At 43.9% G+C, this 18742-nt stretch overlaps 1 protein-coding gene across 1 annotated transcript; it reads right to left on the minus strand.

The window, feature by feature from the left end:
• Positions 1 to 1991: 1991 nt before the first annotated feature.
• Positions 1992 to 18712, minus strand: STEAP4 (STEAP4 metalloreductase). The gene is made up of 5 exons (XM_004582286.3): positions 18526 to 18712; positions 7762 to 8219; positions 6361 to 6888; positions 5000 to 5164; positions 1992 to 2328 (listed from the first exon to the last, which is right to left on the minus strand). Exons 2-5 carry the CDS (start codon positions 8215 to 8217, stop codon positions 2065 to 2067), a joined length of 1413 nt encoding a protein of 470 aa, XP_004582343.2. The 5' UTR covers positions 8218 to 8219; positions 18526 to 18712; the 3' UTR covers positions 1992 to 2064.
• Positions 18713 to 18742: the final 30 nt, after the last annotated feature.

The raw sequence follows: 18742 nt of genomic DNA on the forward strand, positions 1-18742 counted from the left end.
AAATGTTTAATGAGTATACATTTAAACAACACTGTCATCCCTCAACACAGGGAAGGTATACAAAGATATAAAGGCCCGTAAATTTCATAAACGTTTTCCCAGATTACAGGGAGACATTTGGTTGGACTTTGTCACATCAGTTTGCTAAAAAGGAACAGAGCACTCATCTGCCTCTGGTCTGAACTCCTCCCTCCCTTACCTAACTGGAGGAGTCGACTTTGGCAAGATGGTTACATTGGCTGAGGGGCAGGAGGGGCACTGACTTTCAGAAGAGTTCATGTTTGGTTAAGGGACGTGCTGGCCGAGCTGTTGCAGACCCTGTTTTCAGGCACAGACCCTCTGTGTCTCAGCCGGGTGTTTGCCTGCCCTGAGCAGCGTAGTTAGCGCCACAGCTTCTCCAGCCCGGGCACACAGCAGCTTCGCAGAGCCTGGTGAGCAGTGGGATCTTCCTGGCTGGTCTGATGCTCCCGTGGATCAACTAAAGGATCTTATGATCTGGGTGTGTTTGCAGCTTTTGTAGGGAAACACAAACTGAAATGGGAAACAAGTGCATAGTGGTGATGAAGCCAGTGAACACCCTAATCCAATGTTATAAAGTCACTTTAGCCAGAAATTGGCAAAACATAATAAATGCTAGCCAGGGTTCTTTCTGAGGAAATAAATGAATATATGGAAAAATGTTAGCAAGTGCAAAAATATCCTTGGAATGCTGTTTTAGTAACAAAAATGTATAATAGACTATATATTCTGTGAGGGCACTGTTTAAGTAAATGCCCATTTGATGGATATTATACAGCTAGTGACTAAATTCATATATTATGGAAGAGAATAAAGCCTTTAGTAAATCAAATGAATCAGGAAGGATGTAAATTTGAATATTCCGTATAGATATAACTGTTTTTGAAAAGTTTTACTCAAAAACATCCTGGATGGTGGGTGCGATTCTCAATATTCGAATCACTTTGTACAATGCGATGAGAAAAGCAAAAATGTAAGACAAAGAAGTGAGCCTTGTCGAGCGGGGGGAGATGTCACACACAGGGCCATTCTCTGCCACACTCTGCACAGAAAGGCGGAGCCGAGCTGCACATCCACGAGGGATGAGGGCGTGCGTCCCTTCTCAGAGCTGCTGCCTCACGGCTTTCTAGAACTCTTCTCATCCTGGTCACGTTCACGCTTCTGAATAAGTCACTTCACCTCTCAGATCATAGTAGATTAATATCAGAGCCAATATCCTTATGTAGACATCAGTCTCATGATTGGATTGTATGATTTACAAAGCCGACCACAATGACCAAATAATACCGAATAAATGTAATATAATTTCAAAAAAATTTTTTTAGCATGTTAGCTAATATTTAGTTTTTTTTAACTTGAACTGTTTTGTGTGTAAAGGCTTTTATTAACTCTTTCTTGTTTATTGCACATTGAGAAAAATCCAAATTTCTAGCTCTGCATTTTTTTCTCAGTCTTGGCAATCTGTTTCCTACAGAGGAAAAATTTTAAGAAAACCGTAAATTTCTGTCTACATACGTAAGGCATGATAACTTCCAATCAGTGGTGAATTTTTTTTTGGTGTGTGTGTTATAGAATAGGTCTTCGTAATGGACATACATACAGGTGAAAACAAAGTTAAGGAAAAATATAACTAAAGAATTTATTAAGACAATTCTTTGCAGTCACAAACAGTCTCATTCTTTTAGTTCATTCTGCCCCTTTTCTTCACATTTTTCTCATGCAATGCTTTCACCACCTTGCTTAGCTCAGCCCTTGTAGGAGAGAAGGAAGCTGCACAGAAATTCTCCAGAATTCCCGCCAGACATTAGGGCATTAATGTTGCCCACAGTACAGACGCGTCTTAGCATGGCACGACAAAGCCAGTCACAGTGCCAGCCCCAGGGCCCCAGGAGAAGCAGCAGTAGGAGCCTGCAGGGGTGTTCTCTCCCAACCGGCCGATTTCTCACTGTCATAGACCTCCAGCTGTGCTGGGAGAGAAAAGGGTTTCCTATCCATCTGTTGTTCCTCTGCAAACACCACAGAAGCGTGAATACATTCAGCTTTGCTTCACATGTCTGGTTTTCCGTTCACTGCCGGTTTAACGACTGCTGTGTCCCTTTCCCAGCCTTGGCGGATCCGCGTCAGGGTCTTGTCTATGCACGGCAAGAGGAGGATGAACTTGATCACCAGGACGGTGCAAGGGATGACGAGTGCCAGGATGTAGGCTGAGGGCAGGTACCATCTGAGGGCTGATGGGCTGAGGAACCGCTTGCCGCCGTACACCAGCGTGTGGGCCGTGCACAGGATCAGGGTCACGAAGCCCAGTTTGGACTGTGAGCAAGAAACAAAGCCATGTACATTAACATTATGTAATGGATTAAGGTGGGACATTCTGTTACAGCTTGAACAGGATTTGGTTCCCAAGCTCACGCAGACATTTAAACCCCAATGTCTTAGGCTGTGGGTTACTGGGCTAAAGTTAGTGGTTGATGGATTGAAGGCCGAGAGAGATCTGATTATAGCACGAGAGAGGTGGGCCTAGGGAGAGGCCCTTAGCTCATGTGGGCTGGCCTGAGCAGGTCACCTTCTAGAGGGCGGGTCATGTAAGCCGAGGATGCTACCGATGTTTCTGCTGTCTGTCCTCTCTGCTTCCACTTTCCCCTAACCTACAGCTACCTCCCCCACTGAGATAAAGGGCTCGCATGTGGCTGGCTTAGTTATGTCTGGCGTCTTAGGTTTGTGGTAAAAAAAGCTGACATTCCCTGCCAGTCTCCCCTCCACCTTCCTTCTACCTCAGCAGGTGCTCAAACCAAAGGGGCCGCCTCATTCTGGACTGTGAACCGGTGAACTATAAGCTGATATAAGCCTATTTCTTTCTTATTTTGCTCCTCTTCTAGTCACAAAAAACTGACTATTGTACGCTGTAACCAATGAAGGAAATTTGTCAGGAACCTCAGCATTTGAAATCTGTAATATTTAGGACACTCTGCTAAGTACTGAAAAAGGGTGTGGAGATTCCTTCAGAATGGTAACCCATTTCACTTTTTAAACCAAGAATTGGGCCCGGCGCAGTGGCCTAATCGCTAAAGTTCTCGCCTTGAAAGCGCCAGGATCCCAGCAGCTCCACTTCCCATCCAGCTCCCTGCTTGTGGCCTGGGAAGGCAGTAGAGAATGGCCCAAAGCCTTGGGACCCTGCACCCACATGGGAGACCCGGAAGAGCTCCTGGCTCCTGGCTTCAGATTGGTGCAGCACTGGCCGTTGCGGTCACTTGGGGAGTGAACCATCGGACGGAAGATCTTCCTCTCTGTCTCTCCTCCTCTCTGTACATCTGACTTTGCAATAAAAATAAATAAATCTTTAAAAAAATACCCCAAGAATTGCACAGAGGGATAAACATCTCTACAGAGAGATGCTAGAAGAGTTGATCTCATTGAAGCACAGGGCAGAATAGTGGATCCCAAAGACTGTAAAGGTAAGGGGGCAGAGGACTATGACACATTATGACCCCAAGCTATACCACATTAATGTTTGTCACTGACTAAACCCAGATGCTACCTAATGATTATTGCAATGAAGAACAATTAGCCAACTTCATTTGTTTTGGCCTAAATTCTAAAGCACAGATTCTGTGTCTGTCTTAATGCCTTGAACGGAGGTATAATCATGAGAAAATGGGATTGCATTTAGCCTCGGGAGAAACAGCAAGACTGGAAATTCAAACAGCTCTCTACAACAAACCTCATTTAAGTACTGATGGCCTGTGTTGTTATTGTGGCTCACAGTAAGCAGACATCAGAATCGTCTGGAGGTCTTGTTAAGACAAATGTCTGGACACCTGCTGGAGTTCTGCATCAGGAGAGCTGGGTGTGGCCCGGGCCTCAGCTCACAAGCTTCCAGGGGAGCCGCGTGGCTGGTCCTGGAGCCATCCTTAAGGACCACTCTACAGGCAGAGTTCCCAGAGCCTTGAATGAGGCGTCTGCTGGTGGACAGGTGGACAGAAACAGATTTCCCTGGAACAGGCTAGCATGGTTTTCAGCCTTCATCTGGTCTCTGTCTATGCCAGTAAGCCGTGTTGTAAGGCTGCTTTCCAATCTCTGCCGTTGGTTTTTGTTCTTATTCAGCATACATCTCTACACACAAAATTTAATAGCCAGTTGTGTTTTTTCCATGCTGTAACTTTAGCTGTGAATATGGGGGCCCGTCAGACACCCTGCAAGGAGTGAGCCATGAGGAAATCAAACCGTTATAGAATCTGCCCATTTGCTCCTTAGTCCAGTGTGTTCTAATTGGATTGTTAAAACTGAATTTATTTGAGAGACAGAGCTGCTGTTTGCCTGTAGCAGGCAGCTTAATTTGGGTGCGAGGGAAGCAGACCTGGTCTTCCATAGGAGAGGCAGGAACCATTGATGTTGCCTCTGAGGGTCCACACTAGCAGGGAGCTGGAATCAAAGCCTGGGCAGGGCATTGAACCCAGGCACTTGGGAATGGGCCTTTGGCATCCTCACTGGTGTCTCAATGACTCGGCCAAGTGCCTGCCCCTGATTTGAATTTTGAAAATGAGATTGCTGGGGCCAGCACTGTGTTGTGGGAGGTACAGTTGCCACCTGCAGTGCTGGCTTCCCATATTGGCAATGATTCGTGTCCTGGCTGCTCCATGTTCAGTCCAGCTCCTGGCTCACGGTGTGGGGAAGGTAGCAGTAAATGGCTTAAGTGTTGACCGCTGCTACCCGTGTAGGAGATGCAGGTGAAATTCCTGGCCCTGCCCTGGGCATTGCCGCCATCTAAGGAGTGAATAAACTGATGGAAGATCTCTTTGTCTCTCCATCTCTCTCTCTCTCTCTCTCAATTCTTTCAAATATTTTAACTTTTGTTTAGAAAAATGAGATTGCTAGGGAAATGCTGAAGCAGAATGAAAAAAAATTAGTCATTACATAACAGAAATTAGAATGTTTGAAGTCACATGCATTCTGCAATATTATAATGAAATCTTAAAGCCATTACCTGGACAAATCGAAACTCTCTCCAGGTGACTGTGTTGCTAACTGATGGCAAGGAAGTGATTCCCAAGAGTACAAACAGAAAAAATCCGAGGATTCCCAGAGACAGGTATGAGTCACTAAGCCAGGCTGAAGAAGCACTAAATGGGTTTTCTTTCTTGGTCATGAGCTATGAAAAATTATAAGCATTAAATAATTATGGCTTTTACAAATTGCCTACGTGTTTAAAGAAACTCAAAAATACATGCATGTGTGTTATTTACTCAAAACAAATTACATGGTATTTTAAAATATTTACTAATAATTATAGAGAAAGACTTAGAATTGCATATTTTTCCAAGAAAAAGCAATTGGTTTTGCTAGGATTTTATTATAATACTTAATTCCAGGAGTTGTACAGAGAATTTTAACTTATCCTATAAATCCTGAAACAAGCTAAACATTTACTTAAACCTTAGCCATATGGTTTTTTATTCCTGAAGCAAAGCTTAGTGTTCTCAAAGATTGCATCAGAATTCCTTTTAGCTGTATGTGTTGATTACTCACACCCACAAAATACGGGTTCTTCCATGTGGATTTATGCAGTAACACACCATTGATGGTGTCTGTCCCACTGTTTGAGAATAGTGTTGTGTTACTTCTGCCTAAGTAACCTCCATGCATTTCTTAGGGAAATAATGTAGAGAAGCCCATAGAATCGTCAGCAAGGAGTTACTGATGCAGCCTTCAGACTGCAATAATAACAGTCAGAAATAGTCATTTCTGAGCTGGAACGAAGAGTACTTCCTCTTGGGCAGATGTAAAACTCGTTGAGCTGATTCTCTTTGATCTTTGGATCATGCCAAAGAGAATGGTTTATATTTGCTCACAATTGTTAGCTGCCTTGTTATCCAGGGCAACTCACAAGCAGGTTGTAAACCACAGTGCAAGGCGTGGCGACACAGACCGTTGAGTTCATTTGCGTTGCTGTGGCATCCTTAGTTATGAGAGGGTTGGTTTAGACTTCCAAATTGAGGTAACTGGCAGTAAAAAATCAAAGCCTGAAAACAAGTGCGTGTGTTTACTTTTATTGACTGCCACCCAAAGGCATTGAAATCTGTGTCATTGTGTTTCCTGAGTCCTAAAACCTGCCAGTTGGTTAGCGTCCCAGTGTGATGTGGGAGGGTGCTGGACCCAGTGAACCCGGAAAACGAACTTTCAGTTCCATTAGTTGTATGAGCTCTCAATTGGATAAAGAAGCATGACTGTGTCACTCAAACGCTAACGATGCCCAGAAAAGTGATCTAGAATTATGAAATGGAAACCAAAGTACCAGAAGTTCTCTTTGATGTAAGAAGGCAGGGGAATATACAAAAAGAGATTTACCTGGGTAATGGTTGCATTTCTCGACCTCCATCGACCATAATAGCGAATGGGAATCACCAGCGTGTAGAGGACATGAAGGCAGGCAAATCCCAGTGCAACCAAGCCCAGCTGCTTTCTGCAAAGCATCCAGTGGTCCAGCCAGCCGGGGAATCGGCGGTATTTTGTACCACGGCACAGCTGGAGAATGGCAGCGATGACTCCAGGCAGGTAAACCAGAGCCAGCAGCGTCAGTGCTGTGATAGGAAAGACTCGATTCGGAATGGAAGCGGCCAAGCGGAATGTGTTGTCTTCCTTCTCGTAAACATAAGGATAGATCACGTCTCTTATAACACAGTAGAAGAATAAGAAGACACACAGCACAGCAGACAAGTAGAAGGGCATTCTCCACATTGGAAATAGTTGCAAGGGGTAGTTTTCAATTTCCTTGGCTGCTAGGAGAGACCCTTGGTCCAGTGGGGTCAGTCCAAGATTACGGACAACATCCATAACTCTTTGCTTGGCTTTGCTGTCATTTCCACAGACACACACCTGTGAGAAAGTAATTGATTATGTATTTGGTTTTTCAATTTAATACTATTTTGAAAATCTATAGAGGTTGAGCACCACTAATCCAAAATCTCACTTCAAAATGTTTCCATGCCCCAAACCTTTTGAGTGCTGACAGAATGCTCCAAGCAGAAAATTTCATACAGAATTCTTAAAAATACTGTATAGTACTGTGTATAATCATATAACTTCAGGTTTTAAGTAAAAGTTGTGCATGAAACACAAATCAATTTTGTGTTTGGACTGGATCCTCTCTCTGTGATAACTCATAATGTATAATATGTATTCAAATATTTCATAATCCAGAGAAATCCAAAACCTAAAACACTTCTAGTCCCAGGCATTTTGATTATGAGCTGCTCCATCTTTATAAGCAATATACAGAAGAAGATCATGGAATGCTGAACCATTTGTCAAAATGAGGATTTTGAATTATGTCCAGCAAATTGATGTCTGAATCTGCTACATGTGTGCTGGATAGTTAGGTACCAGAGAGTGTAGTCACCCATGGCTTGGCACTGTGAGCAGTTCAATCTAGACTGCAGATGCGGCATCAGTTAGGTTAATTCCATACAGATTATGGGAATGGAAAGCATGTCCATCGTGCTGACAGGAGGCCTGCTGAGAGTGGCCCCATTAGACTCCCTCCAACTAAAACCTGAGGGTGTAGTCAGAGGATGTGGATCCAAGAGTTGACTTTGGTCAAAACCCTGGAAGATTATTCATGGCACATACATATACGCAAAATTAAATACATCGTTTGTTTTTTGGTAGCAATTGTATTTTGCAATATTTGGGAAAGTGCATACTAAAAGCTCCATCTACAACACTGAGTGTAAATTCATTTTGCCTTACCTGCCGGCTCGCGTCTAGAGCTCCTGATTGCAGAGCCCACGCTGAGATGGTGTTAAACGCTTTCACCACGTGGGCCTTTGGCATCAGCTGAGCAAGGTACTCTGCGTTGGACTCTGGGTGCTCGTTGACTCTGAGGTTGTTACTGACATCCACCAGTATTTTCCCATTGAGAAGCTCAGTTAGTTCTGTGAGGAAGCTGTAATGCTCTCTGTGGATTGTGAGGACTATGATGTCAGACCTCTGGGCTGCTTCGGCGTAGCTCAGGACCTTCGCACCACTGGCGAGCAGGCTGGATGTCTGAGGGTTTCGACTTCCAAACACAACATCGTAGTCACACTGGATCATTTTAAATCCCAGTGACCTTCCAAAATCCCCAGTTCCAAAAATGCAGACAGTTTCTCGCTTTTCTGGAGAACTCATGGCAAGAGGAAGTGCATCTGTAGACATTTTATCCATAGCTGAAAAATAATAACCAAATACCCACTAAAATATAAATGCTTTGGGCATGGATAAGTTAATGATAATTATATCACGGAAATCCTATAAGCGGCTGACATTTGAATCTCCTAATTGTCTCAAGTGTATTATTCCAAAATTTCAGTAGAATAACAATTGTTGCTCATATTTTTATATGAGCCTGGAGAAGAGCTGCTGTTGGATAAAGAGCTGCCGTGGGAAACCAAGACATACGTATCTTGTGAACTATGGTGATGTGTTGCAGTGACACTGTATGTATTGAACTCATGGTTCCCATGGAGAAATTTTGAAAATTAGGGTAATGACCAGGATGCTCATCCTATTAAATGTAAAACTACTATGAAACTGTCACACGAAAAATTTCTACTGGAATGAAAAAAAAAATGAGCCCAAATATCTATGATTAAGATGGTGTCTCAAGCCAATGGGAAAAATATAGATTATTCAATAGCTAATACTGGAGCAACTCAACAGCCAATTGGAAGAAAAAAAATAGGAATGCATACTCATACTCCACTCCCAGGTGTAAATTCAAAACTTATGAAAGATTTAACTTTTAAAAAATAGAGCTATACTAGAGCTAGACGAAATCATAGGGAAGTATTTTACAAAGTGAGATCTGTTTTCAGAACCGCTTATAGACAAACGTGATCATGTAAAAATAAATGATTCCCGCAAAGCAGAAACCAGTAAGAAAGATCAGGAGGTAATGAACACAGTGAGAAAAATATTTTAAAGTTTCACCGATCAATAAGAAAAAAATCAATTGCCCATTAGGAAACTTGGCGAAAGGACTGAACTGTCAGTCCATCCTAAGGAAATATTAAAGACCTTGAAGAATAGTAAAAGGTTCTTAATTTTATCCAAAATGAAAGAAAAGCAGTTAAAGCTGAGATATTGCTATGAACCATGTCACTGTATTACTTTTTCAGTATTTGTGAAATTTGAATAAAAAGTGTCTGTAATTTAATATAATCTAGGTTAGTATCTATACTTTTAAAGAATATTATTTCCGATTTCAGTATTGACTTTCTCTTAAAATTGTTTCCTTCCTACGACTAGTTTAAAAGTTTCAGTGTGTGCCTAGTAGACATATGGTAACCATGTGAGAAACAGGGAGTTCTGGAGTTGAAAGTGGTAGTTTTTTTCTGTGCTCTAGGCGCTGTGAGACATAAAGAGGAGGAGGCTGGAATTTTACACTGACCAAGGGGGAGCAGTGAAAAAAAAGGAAGGTTTTTTTGTTTTAAGACTGATTTATCTGAAAGATAAATAGAGAGAGAGAGAATCTGCCATTTACTGATTTGATTCACTCCCCAAATGGCAGCAAAGACTTGAGCCATCTTCTGCTGCTTTAATGGCTGGACTGGAAGTGGAACAGGTCAGATGGAAAGTGACACCAGTGTGGAATGCTGGCACTGGAGATGGTGGCTTTACCTGTTACGCCACGATGCCGGCCCTAGAGGATATGTACAGACAGGCATGACTTCCTCACTGTTAGTTTGGGCCAGGTGCACAAACTCCTCGTGCCTCAGTTTGACCATCTTTAAAATGAGATCTTATAGGGCTTGCTTGAGACATAGAGAATTGGATAAATCCACATGTCTCAAAACAGTTCCTGAGAAACCTTATGTAATTCATTAGCTAATTGGCATAATCTAGTTACTTAATATGGCTTTTGCATGAAGTCTGTATATTGAGATTATCCTGCTTATATTCATTTGATTATTGTGAAGATGTAAGAATACAGTCTTAAGTCTTGAACCCTGCATGAAATGGCCTTGAGCATAAGAACTTGTCAAAACACAGATGTTAAAATCGTTTCATTTAAAAATGGAACTTGTCAGTCTGATGAAATATACTTTCACTATCCAGATTTCAGAACCTCCACTAAAGACACAAAAATGATAATGTCATGAAGACCTCGCTGACTTACCAGAAATACTGTGTACTTACTCACTGGGTTGTTAGTCCTGACGCAAGTTACAGAGACTTTAAGGTTAATAAGATTTTTTGCCACAGAGCTCCATTTCAGGTCATTCTGGTTCTACGGAAACAGTAACTAAATGGACTCTGGTCAGCATCCCATTCCCAACAGGTTTAATTGGGGACCCCGCATCTTTGTCTCTTGATTCTTGTCCTAGACTCCCCCGAGACCTGCGCGCCCTCAGCAATCACACAACACGTAGAGTCCTGCTGGCCGTTGCAGGCCAGTGGAGTCCAGGACTGCCAGGCTCAGGCCCTTCCTTTTGGCCCCAGGTTGACACTTTATATTAGGCACCTCAGCGAGTCCCAGTGGGATAAAGCCCCAGGCAAACGTAGCTGTGAACTGAAGTCAACTTAGCCTGTCTTCCCTGGTTCAGCTCCATGGAGCCATGTCCCTAATATGTCACCTGCGTACAAGTTTTTGTCACAAATTCTGCTTGAAAGACAATTCAGGGTGATAACAGGCTTAAAAAAATTTTTTTTTAAATAACAAGTCCATCAGATCCAAGATTACCTTTTTAGGATGATGAAATAAAAAACATGGAAAAATATCAAGCGTAATTTAATTCTGAACTCTTGGAAAAATATCCTTGTGACAGGGATTCTTTGGTAGAGGATTAAGCTTGTGATTATAAAGTAATTTGAAAGTATGCCATTGCAAAAATAAGGACAAAGAGGGGAGGAAGAATGGGAAGTATCATGATCCTCAGACCGCATAGATGAGCTTATATGAAGCCTGTTCCCTTTATATAAACAATTGACAAGAATTAGATGAGTGTACACACTCAAGGCTACTTTTCCGGTAAGAGTTGTATAAACAAGGAGGCTACACCCATGCCAGACGTGCTTGTAATTTGAATAACTGTGTGTAATCATGGGTTCATGGTGGTGGTAAGGTTTCTTGATCAAAGATTTTAAAAAGTTTCTCAGTTCTACTTTTGGATGTCAGATGAAAGGAATTAAATAATAATATGAAAGGTGGTGAACAGGAAGAAGCCTTATCAAGGGAGAGATGGGTTAGAATAGTAAAAACAGTGTTTGCATCTTCCTTGGGCCCCATGGATGCTAAAAAAACTCAATTAGGGAACAGGAAAAATAACAAGAGTTTTTGGTTTTGAAAATCCAGAACCGGTCTCTCCGAAAGACTTGTGTCCAGGAATCCTCTTGGGGAGATATAGACAGACAGATGTCTTATTAGCCATCTCTTCTTTCTTTAGCTATTGAAGTGACTTAGCCTCATGAAAATCCGAGTATTTCTGCAAAGCGTCACATTAGAAACCACTGCTCCTCAGCCATGGCGTGTGTTCAAGTCAAGTGGGGAGTTTTTACAGAAAGCTCAAGAGGAGACTGTTGGAGAGCCTAAATTGCCCTGACTGACCTAAGGCAGAGCCTGGGCACTGTGTGCTCCTTGAAGCTCCACCAGATGATTCTGATGGATAGGCAAGGTGGAGAACCATTACCTTACACCTGTTTTCCACTGCCGGTCAGTGGCCTGCCACCATGGTCATCCCTCAGGGTGACAGGGAGCTGTGACCGTGCAGGGGGCCACCACCTGAGGGGTATGAATCCATTGGTCTGAGGGTGAGCCCAGGTCTAAATCCAACAAAGGAAACCTCAGCAAACTTCAGTGACTCTAAAGAGCAGTCATGGTTGACAGCCGCTGGAGATACAGAGGTGAATGAATCTTTGTTTGTAGCAGGCGAGTGGTGGGCAGGGAAAGACAGACAATAAGGTGTTCTGAGGGTGTTAGGGCTGGTAGAAATATTTCCCCTCATCTGAAACTTTTTCCTCTAAAGAATCTTTGGCTGAGAGGCCAGACATTTGTCTTAAGATAATCAGAGACATACAAGGGTACCTGCGTGTGCAGGCCTCCCAAGGGAGAGGGGATCAGGAGACCCGTGCTAGACTCAAGGTGTGATGGCAGCCTCTAGGTGTACCTTGTCTTGGACCCTCCCAGGGAAACCTGGAAAAATCATCTTCCGAGAGCCACAGGTTGTAGTTCGCTTGAGTGTAGGCTGGCTGGCATTTCTCACTAATAGCATTCACATGGAGCAGTGCCATAGCTCATCCGCTGTTTGCATGAAGCCACATGACTGGCACCATTTGAGAATTCCACTTTGAATTCTGAAGTGCCCATTTATCACACATCACAGTTCCCTACACGCTTCCCCTCTGGACACGCACACAGTGCCTGTGCCCATTGGGGTTGTAACACACAAATCCAACGTTGTGGCATGGCGCCTTGGGGATCTGGAATATAAATAACACCTTCAAACTGTGTAAGAGCTCACAGGATTTTTTCATTTTAATTCTATGCCTGTGAGCAGGGTTTTGTTTTTGTAAAGTTCTTACTCTGTTTTATTATTCCTTCTAAATTTCAACCCCTGGTGGAAACCCTTGATGATTTGACAACACACTTACTGGGAGCTGAAGCCCACCCATCAACTGTTTCCTTTCATCCTAAGGCAGTGGGACCAACGGGATTTTGAGAACTATGTCAGGGTTCTTGTGATTAGAGAGTTTGTTCTAACATTTCTCAGAGAAAATTGGAAAGCAAAAATATGTTTTAAAGTTGTAAAAGCCATACACACACACATGAACTTATCCAGCGTCTTCACTGAGCTGCTTCTGTGTGTAGTAGGATTGAGACTCTTCAGGGAGAATCAGCGCAGTCACCTTCTAGCACAGGCTCTTTACTGACAGGTGTGTATTACTGTGGCAAAATCAAAATACCTTGTTTTCAGGACTGCTGGTTGCAGCTGGCAAAATGGATCCAATGGATTTTTCTGGACAGTACTATAAAAACATGTTGCTAGGTGTGCGTAGATTTCAAAGTATTTCCTTTAATGTGCACGTTAACACATCCCTTCTCCAGATATTTTGGGGTGCCTACTGTGTATCATGGTGTATACACAGGATCACGCAGACTTCTGCATTGTAGTTTCAAAATGGTGTCTCCTTCACGAAGGCCAAACCAGATTTCTGGATATGTGCAATTCAGAAACACATGTGTGCATGTGAGTGCACCTGTCAGAAGAGCACACAACAGTCTAGATGAGGGTCTTTCAGATGGCAGGAGTGCTCTGAAAAAGACGCAGCAGGGTGATGGTCTAGGAAGGCAGCGAGGAGCAACGGCTGTCTTCCTCAGGCTTGAGCAGCATTAGGTCCCTAGCAGGGTCCCAGTGAGGATTGCCAGACATGGCAGATAAAAATGCGCGATGCCAAATTTCATTTATTTTTGAATTTCAAGGGGAAAAAAAGGTGAATAACTTCTTAGTGTAAGTGTACTTCCCACCCCCTAATGCTTGGGGCACACTTATACTACAGAGTTTCTGATATGATATCTGGTTACGCTGGGCGTTGAGTATTTTATGTGGCAACTTTAAGTCAAGCTACAGTATGGGAAGAGGTGAGGGGCTTCCCAGGAGAAAGACAGCCGGTGGCTATGTATTAACTAATTGTGGCAATGAAGGGCCACCAGTATAAAAGTACTCAAAGATTACCACTGTGTAATCAGATTAGTAAAGAAATTATTGTTGCCATTTCAAATTATTTCAGGATTATATTGTTTGAAATGGAAGATTACTAGATACTTTTATATCTTTGTAATTTTTTTAAAAAAACTATTTGTGTTAAAGGCAAAGTTCACAGGGAGGGAAAGAGGTCTTCCATCTGCTGGTTCACTCCTCAAATGGCCACGTTGGCTAGAGCTGAGCCAATCCAAAGCCAGCAGCCAGGAGCTTCTTCCAACTCTCCCATGTGGAGATCCTATGGGGCAGCCCCTGTTGCTTTCCCAGGCACATCAAGGGACTCCAACTGGCACCCATATGGGATGCCACGTGCTACGCCACAGCGCAGGCCCCAATTCGTAAATATTTTTTAACTGATAATTGGAGTGAACAAACAAGGTTAACTGGAAAGGAACTTTAATCTGTATATTAACATCCATTTCTAATTGGCTGCCGATTAGAGCTAGGAGGGACTCTCTTGAAATTAAAATATAAATTTTTATTCTAGCTAAGTTTTACTTGTGTTTGTAAAAGAAATGTCTGAAGAGGCTTCATAAAATTCATGGAAAAAAGGAATTAAATGCTAAGTTTATTTTGGTGCTAAAAGTTTTGAAAAGCCTGCATAATTTCTCATTGTATGCATTTTTTATAAACTTCTGGAAGATTCCTCATATGCAATTCAAAAATTAGGCCACAGAAACATCTTTTAAATACTTTTTCCATGAATTTTTTTAAAATACCCTCAAATTCCATCTCTGCGTAGAGGAAAGCAAAATAAGTAATCATTTTGTGATTTCCAGGTTCTTGCAGCCGTGCAAGTTACTAATAACCGTGGCTAACAGAAACCCATCCTGTAAAGATCTTCACAGAAGGAACCACTGCAGGCTGTTTGCTACAAACTGAGTTATTTCAATTGTCTGTTTTTTTTTTAAAGATAATTACTTATGTCACAAACAACCCAAATTACTGACGATTGGTATTTATCCTAGCCAATGGCATGACACAAAAGGAATGGTAATCCTGTTTTGGTCACGTCACAACAGCAGAGCTAATGGTCACCTTTACATGAATGTTCCAGGGTGGTGCCCACTGGCGCAGGTTTGGTTAACAACTTTAGGAACATGTTCCAGGGTGGTGCCCACTGGCGCAGGTTTTGTTAACAACTTTAGGAACATGCGACAGCGCGTGCTGTGGTGGATAGGATCCTGCCGGTCACGGTCACCACTGCCCAGTGAACCATGGGGCAGTGGAGGTAAAGCAGATCCGTATTATCTATTTAGTTGTGCTTTCAGGGTAAAATTGTTAATTTTAGTTCTTTGTTGATGTTTTAGCTCAATTAAAAATCTCATTAATGCATGTTGCCACACTCTAATCTCAGCAGCGTCTGTCAAAACAAATTACGAGTGTTTGAGAATTCCTTGGCCAAGAGTTTCACCATGTGGGTTCATCCTGTGCTGTCTAGCCTGGCTGGTTCACTCGACTCTAGCCTGGGCACTGACAACAGCCAGGTTGGTTCCCCTGGAACTCCTGTGACTTCTTAGATCCTCAAAAACTTCGGAGTGTGTGGTTCACTAACAATTTGCACAGGGCCATGATGAGTGGGTGAACACTATGTCAGTGAGGTGCCGGCTCTGGCTGCACCGTGGTGTGCACTGGCTCCTTGTGATAACCTGCAGTAACCCACTAAGTCTTTAGTGTGAAGGATTCAGGCGGATTTGTTGAGTCTGCTGTAGTCAGATGTTTAGGAAGTTGTTGGAGCAACTCAATTTTGAATGAACTGTTAGATTGCCCTAGGAGTATTTGTTTTTCATATTAAGGCCACTTAGGAATTCTCTGGATATTAATAATTGCCAACTCATTTGGGAGCAGAGCAGTTCTGCTGTGGATCTGACCCCAACAAACCCTGTAGTGAACCATTTGCCAGTCTGTTCTTTGCGTTCTCTTCAACATCTCATTTCCCATACAACGCGGGTCAGGAGACTGAATAGCATAAAGAAATGACTTGCCTACATTGATACTGGAGATGAAACTACTGGGAACATGATATCTCCCAACTCTCCCCAGGGACCATTTCACACACATTTTCTTTCCTTTTAAGACGAGGAAATGAACTTGATCTGGAAGGCAGCAATGACCACACCGTCTACATTTAAAGTGGCATCTGTGTCTCAGATGCTCGGTGCGGAAATGGGTTGACAGCAACACGGCAAGGCCACTGCACCTGCGGCTGAGTGCGCTGTGGAACCTCGGCAGAGGAATGCAGGCTAGGACTCAACGTCCTGCTGGACTAATTAGAGCGGGACTACTTCCTGCACTCATTTCTGCAGAGATCTTCAAGCCCCCGCGCGTGGGTCTTTACTCCTTAATGATACTGAAAGAACAAACAGTTTATGTAGCTGGGGCCAAGTATGTTTCCTTATCATGTGTTGTTTTCAGCATTAATTATCTCTTCCGTTATTTACTTAGTTTTATTCTTTCCCAGGCTGATTTCTTAGAAAACAATTTAAATTATTTTAGAAGTGGCCTTCATTAAAAATATCCTGGGCCTGAATGCTTCCTGTGGAAGTGCTCAGGAGGGCTTCTAGTTGGCCAATCAACTATTCTCCTGGGATGCGCAAAGAACAAATGGGCCCCTGCAGGGACCTTGCCTTTCATCACCTTTTTTCTTTTTTAAAAGATATTTTTTTACTTATTTTCACTTAATTGAAGGAGGCTGGGAGAGGGGGAGAGAAAATAAAGAGAAGTCTTTTACTCACCGGTTCACTCTCCACATGGCTTGAAACAGCCGGAGTTAGGCCAGGCCAAAGCCAGAAGCCCCGAGCTCCATTCTCCAGGTCTCCCCGCGGACGGCCCTCCCAGGAGTAAGAAGCTGAGTCAGAAATGGGGCACCTGGGACTTATATTACATATCCCCATATGGGATGTGAGGGGCCACAGCAGCAACATAGGGTGCTGCGCCAAATACCTACGCTGTGATTTTGTTTGTACTGACATGCAGCCCGCGTTTAGAGATCTTCCCATCCCCGGTGCCAATAAAAACCCCAAAGCCAAAAACCTCTGCACGGAAAACTTCACTATCTGCAGCCTGTTCTAGGTCTTTCTAGTAGGAATCACAGGCAGGTGTACCTGCAGGCGCTTAATGAATGACGGAACACCTATGACCAGGTACCCTAGTAAATCTTCCAGCTGTGAAAAGCTACTGAGGTGGTCCTTGTTTCTTTTCGCTATGGTGCTAGAATTCATCAGCCTTCTTAAGCTTTTCAAAGGAAATGATTTTAAAATAGCAGCTAATAAAAAAGATGGCTGGTGACCAGGGCTGGGTGGTGTGGGTCGCTGAGGGGTTATTGAGAGCACCCACAAAATCGGCAACTCACACACCAAAAGGCAACTCTGCATCCTTTCAATAGCAATAGTCCAAGCGGTGGGAGACTTAGGCATTTCTGCAAGAGGCAAGAGACCGGTGTAGGGAGTGCCCTGGCTTCCTTCAGCTTTAAAATCTGACCAAGCTCAGCTTTTCTTAATTGCCCACAGCACAGGGCAAGGCCTAGGATGTTCAATATTTTTTTTATCAGGCTGATAAAAACATCTCTGGTTCCTCATAAACAACAGTGGGCAGCCTGAAGCCAGCGAAAGTGAGAGTCACTGTCAGGTGAGGGGTCAGGTAGGGGTCAGGGGTGATGTGTGTAGGTAGAGGAATTCAGCAGAACCCTAACCTTCGCCCGGAGGCAGCTCTGACCCAGTTTCTTGGGACACCGGCACCATTTCCTTCACAGCCTCCAGGCCTGATAATGGCGAGCACTTCTTTTTGCTTCTGCCTTGCAGTGTTGGTGGAGCACGCAAGTGCCATCTCCTGCCGTGCTAAATTACAGCATTCAGGAAGACGTGGGGCCTTGCCAAAGGCCATATCTCAAAAAAGTTACTGTTTCGAATAAATGTGCCATTTTATAAAATTACACCTACTGTACCAGGAAAAAAAAGTTCTTTCATGTGAGTGACATTTATATGACTGCCATTTGTAGAGAATGGGACATTCTCATACAGCTAGCCTGGAGAAGGGTTTCGAAAGCTCGGAGTCTCCTTTGAATGCTAAATGGGGTGAAACTCGAAGGTGCTTCTGCCGGAAGAGAATGCCCAGCTGGGCAGTTTCCTTAAAAAATGAAGCCTGCGTTTTTATGAATTAAAGTAGTTATTCAGTGTTACTGGCAACATTAGCAAGATTTCTGGCATTTTAAACCTGCAGGTCCCCTTGTGCATCCTGAGAACCAGGCGCCTTTTGGTTTGCACCTGGGGAAGGTGAGGTGTCTCCATCCCTCCCCTGTTCTGCATTCATTTCTGCCACTTAGGAAAATCCCAAGCAACTTTGCACCAGTATCCAGGCAAGCAGGAGACCGGGATTTTACTGACTCTCCGCCGTAAACTACATTCCTAACAGCCGCTTCTGCCAAAGCTAGTATTAAATCATTTCAGGAAATGGAAGGCTAAGATCGCAGGACAGACGTTCAGCTCTGGGCCTGGCAAGCGCCCTTTCGCCAGGCGCCCCTGTGATGTGCATCCAGGGACTGGAAGCCAAGCCCTGTCCGCCCTCCTGCGGATCTACTTGCATGCCCTGGTAGAGAAGTGAAGACCAAGTTTCCGCAAACTCGTGGACTTGCTTCCCAGCGAGGCAGGCGCGCGCGCCTCTCAGTGCAAGTGTGCTGGGAAGCGGGGCCCTGAAAAACGGACAGGTCAGGAACCCCGCGTGCGCACGTGGAGGTGAAGGCGAAGGCTGCATAGCACTCGCCCGCCGCACGACCCACCTGCAGGAGAGGCGCCTCCGGGGCGGTCGGGGTCACGCGACGGCAGCCAGGCAGGGAGAGCGCAGCTCCGAGGCTCCGCGGTACAGACAGCTCCAAATTCGGGGCGGGCGGGCGGCTCTCACAGGTATAAGAAGCCAGAGCCCGGAGGGAGGGCCTGCTAGATTGCGCAAGAGCAGCGGTTTAGAAAGCGCTTCCAGGCAGAGCTGGCGCTGGGAAC

Source organism: Ochotona princeps, chromosome 20, assembly GCF_030435755.1.
Source record: "Ochotona princeps isolate mOchPri1 chromosome 20, mOchPri1.hap1, whole genome shotgun sequence".
NCBI classification, from domain to species: domain Eukaryota; kingdom Metazoa; phylum Chordata; class Mammalia; order Lagomorpha; family Ochotonidae; genus Ochotona; species Ochotona princeps.

Bases quoted from the DNA above. Each gene is read 5' to 3' on its own strand.
- STEAP4 (XM_004582286.3), bottom strand. From the start codon at position 8,217: ATGGATAAAATGTCTACAGATGCACTTCCTCTTGCCATGAGTTCTCCA. The intron at 5,165-6,360 runs GTAAATCTCTTT...AATTTTTCATAG, and splicing joins GAAATGCAACCATTACCCAG to CTCATGACCAAGAAAGAAAA. The intron at 2,329-4,999 runs GTAATGGCTTTA...TCTTGCTCACAG, and splicing joins GAGAGTTTCGATTTGTCCAG to TCCAAACTGGGCTTCGTGAC.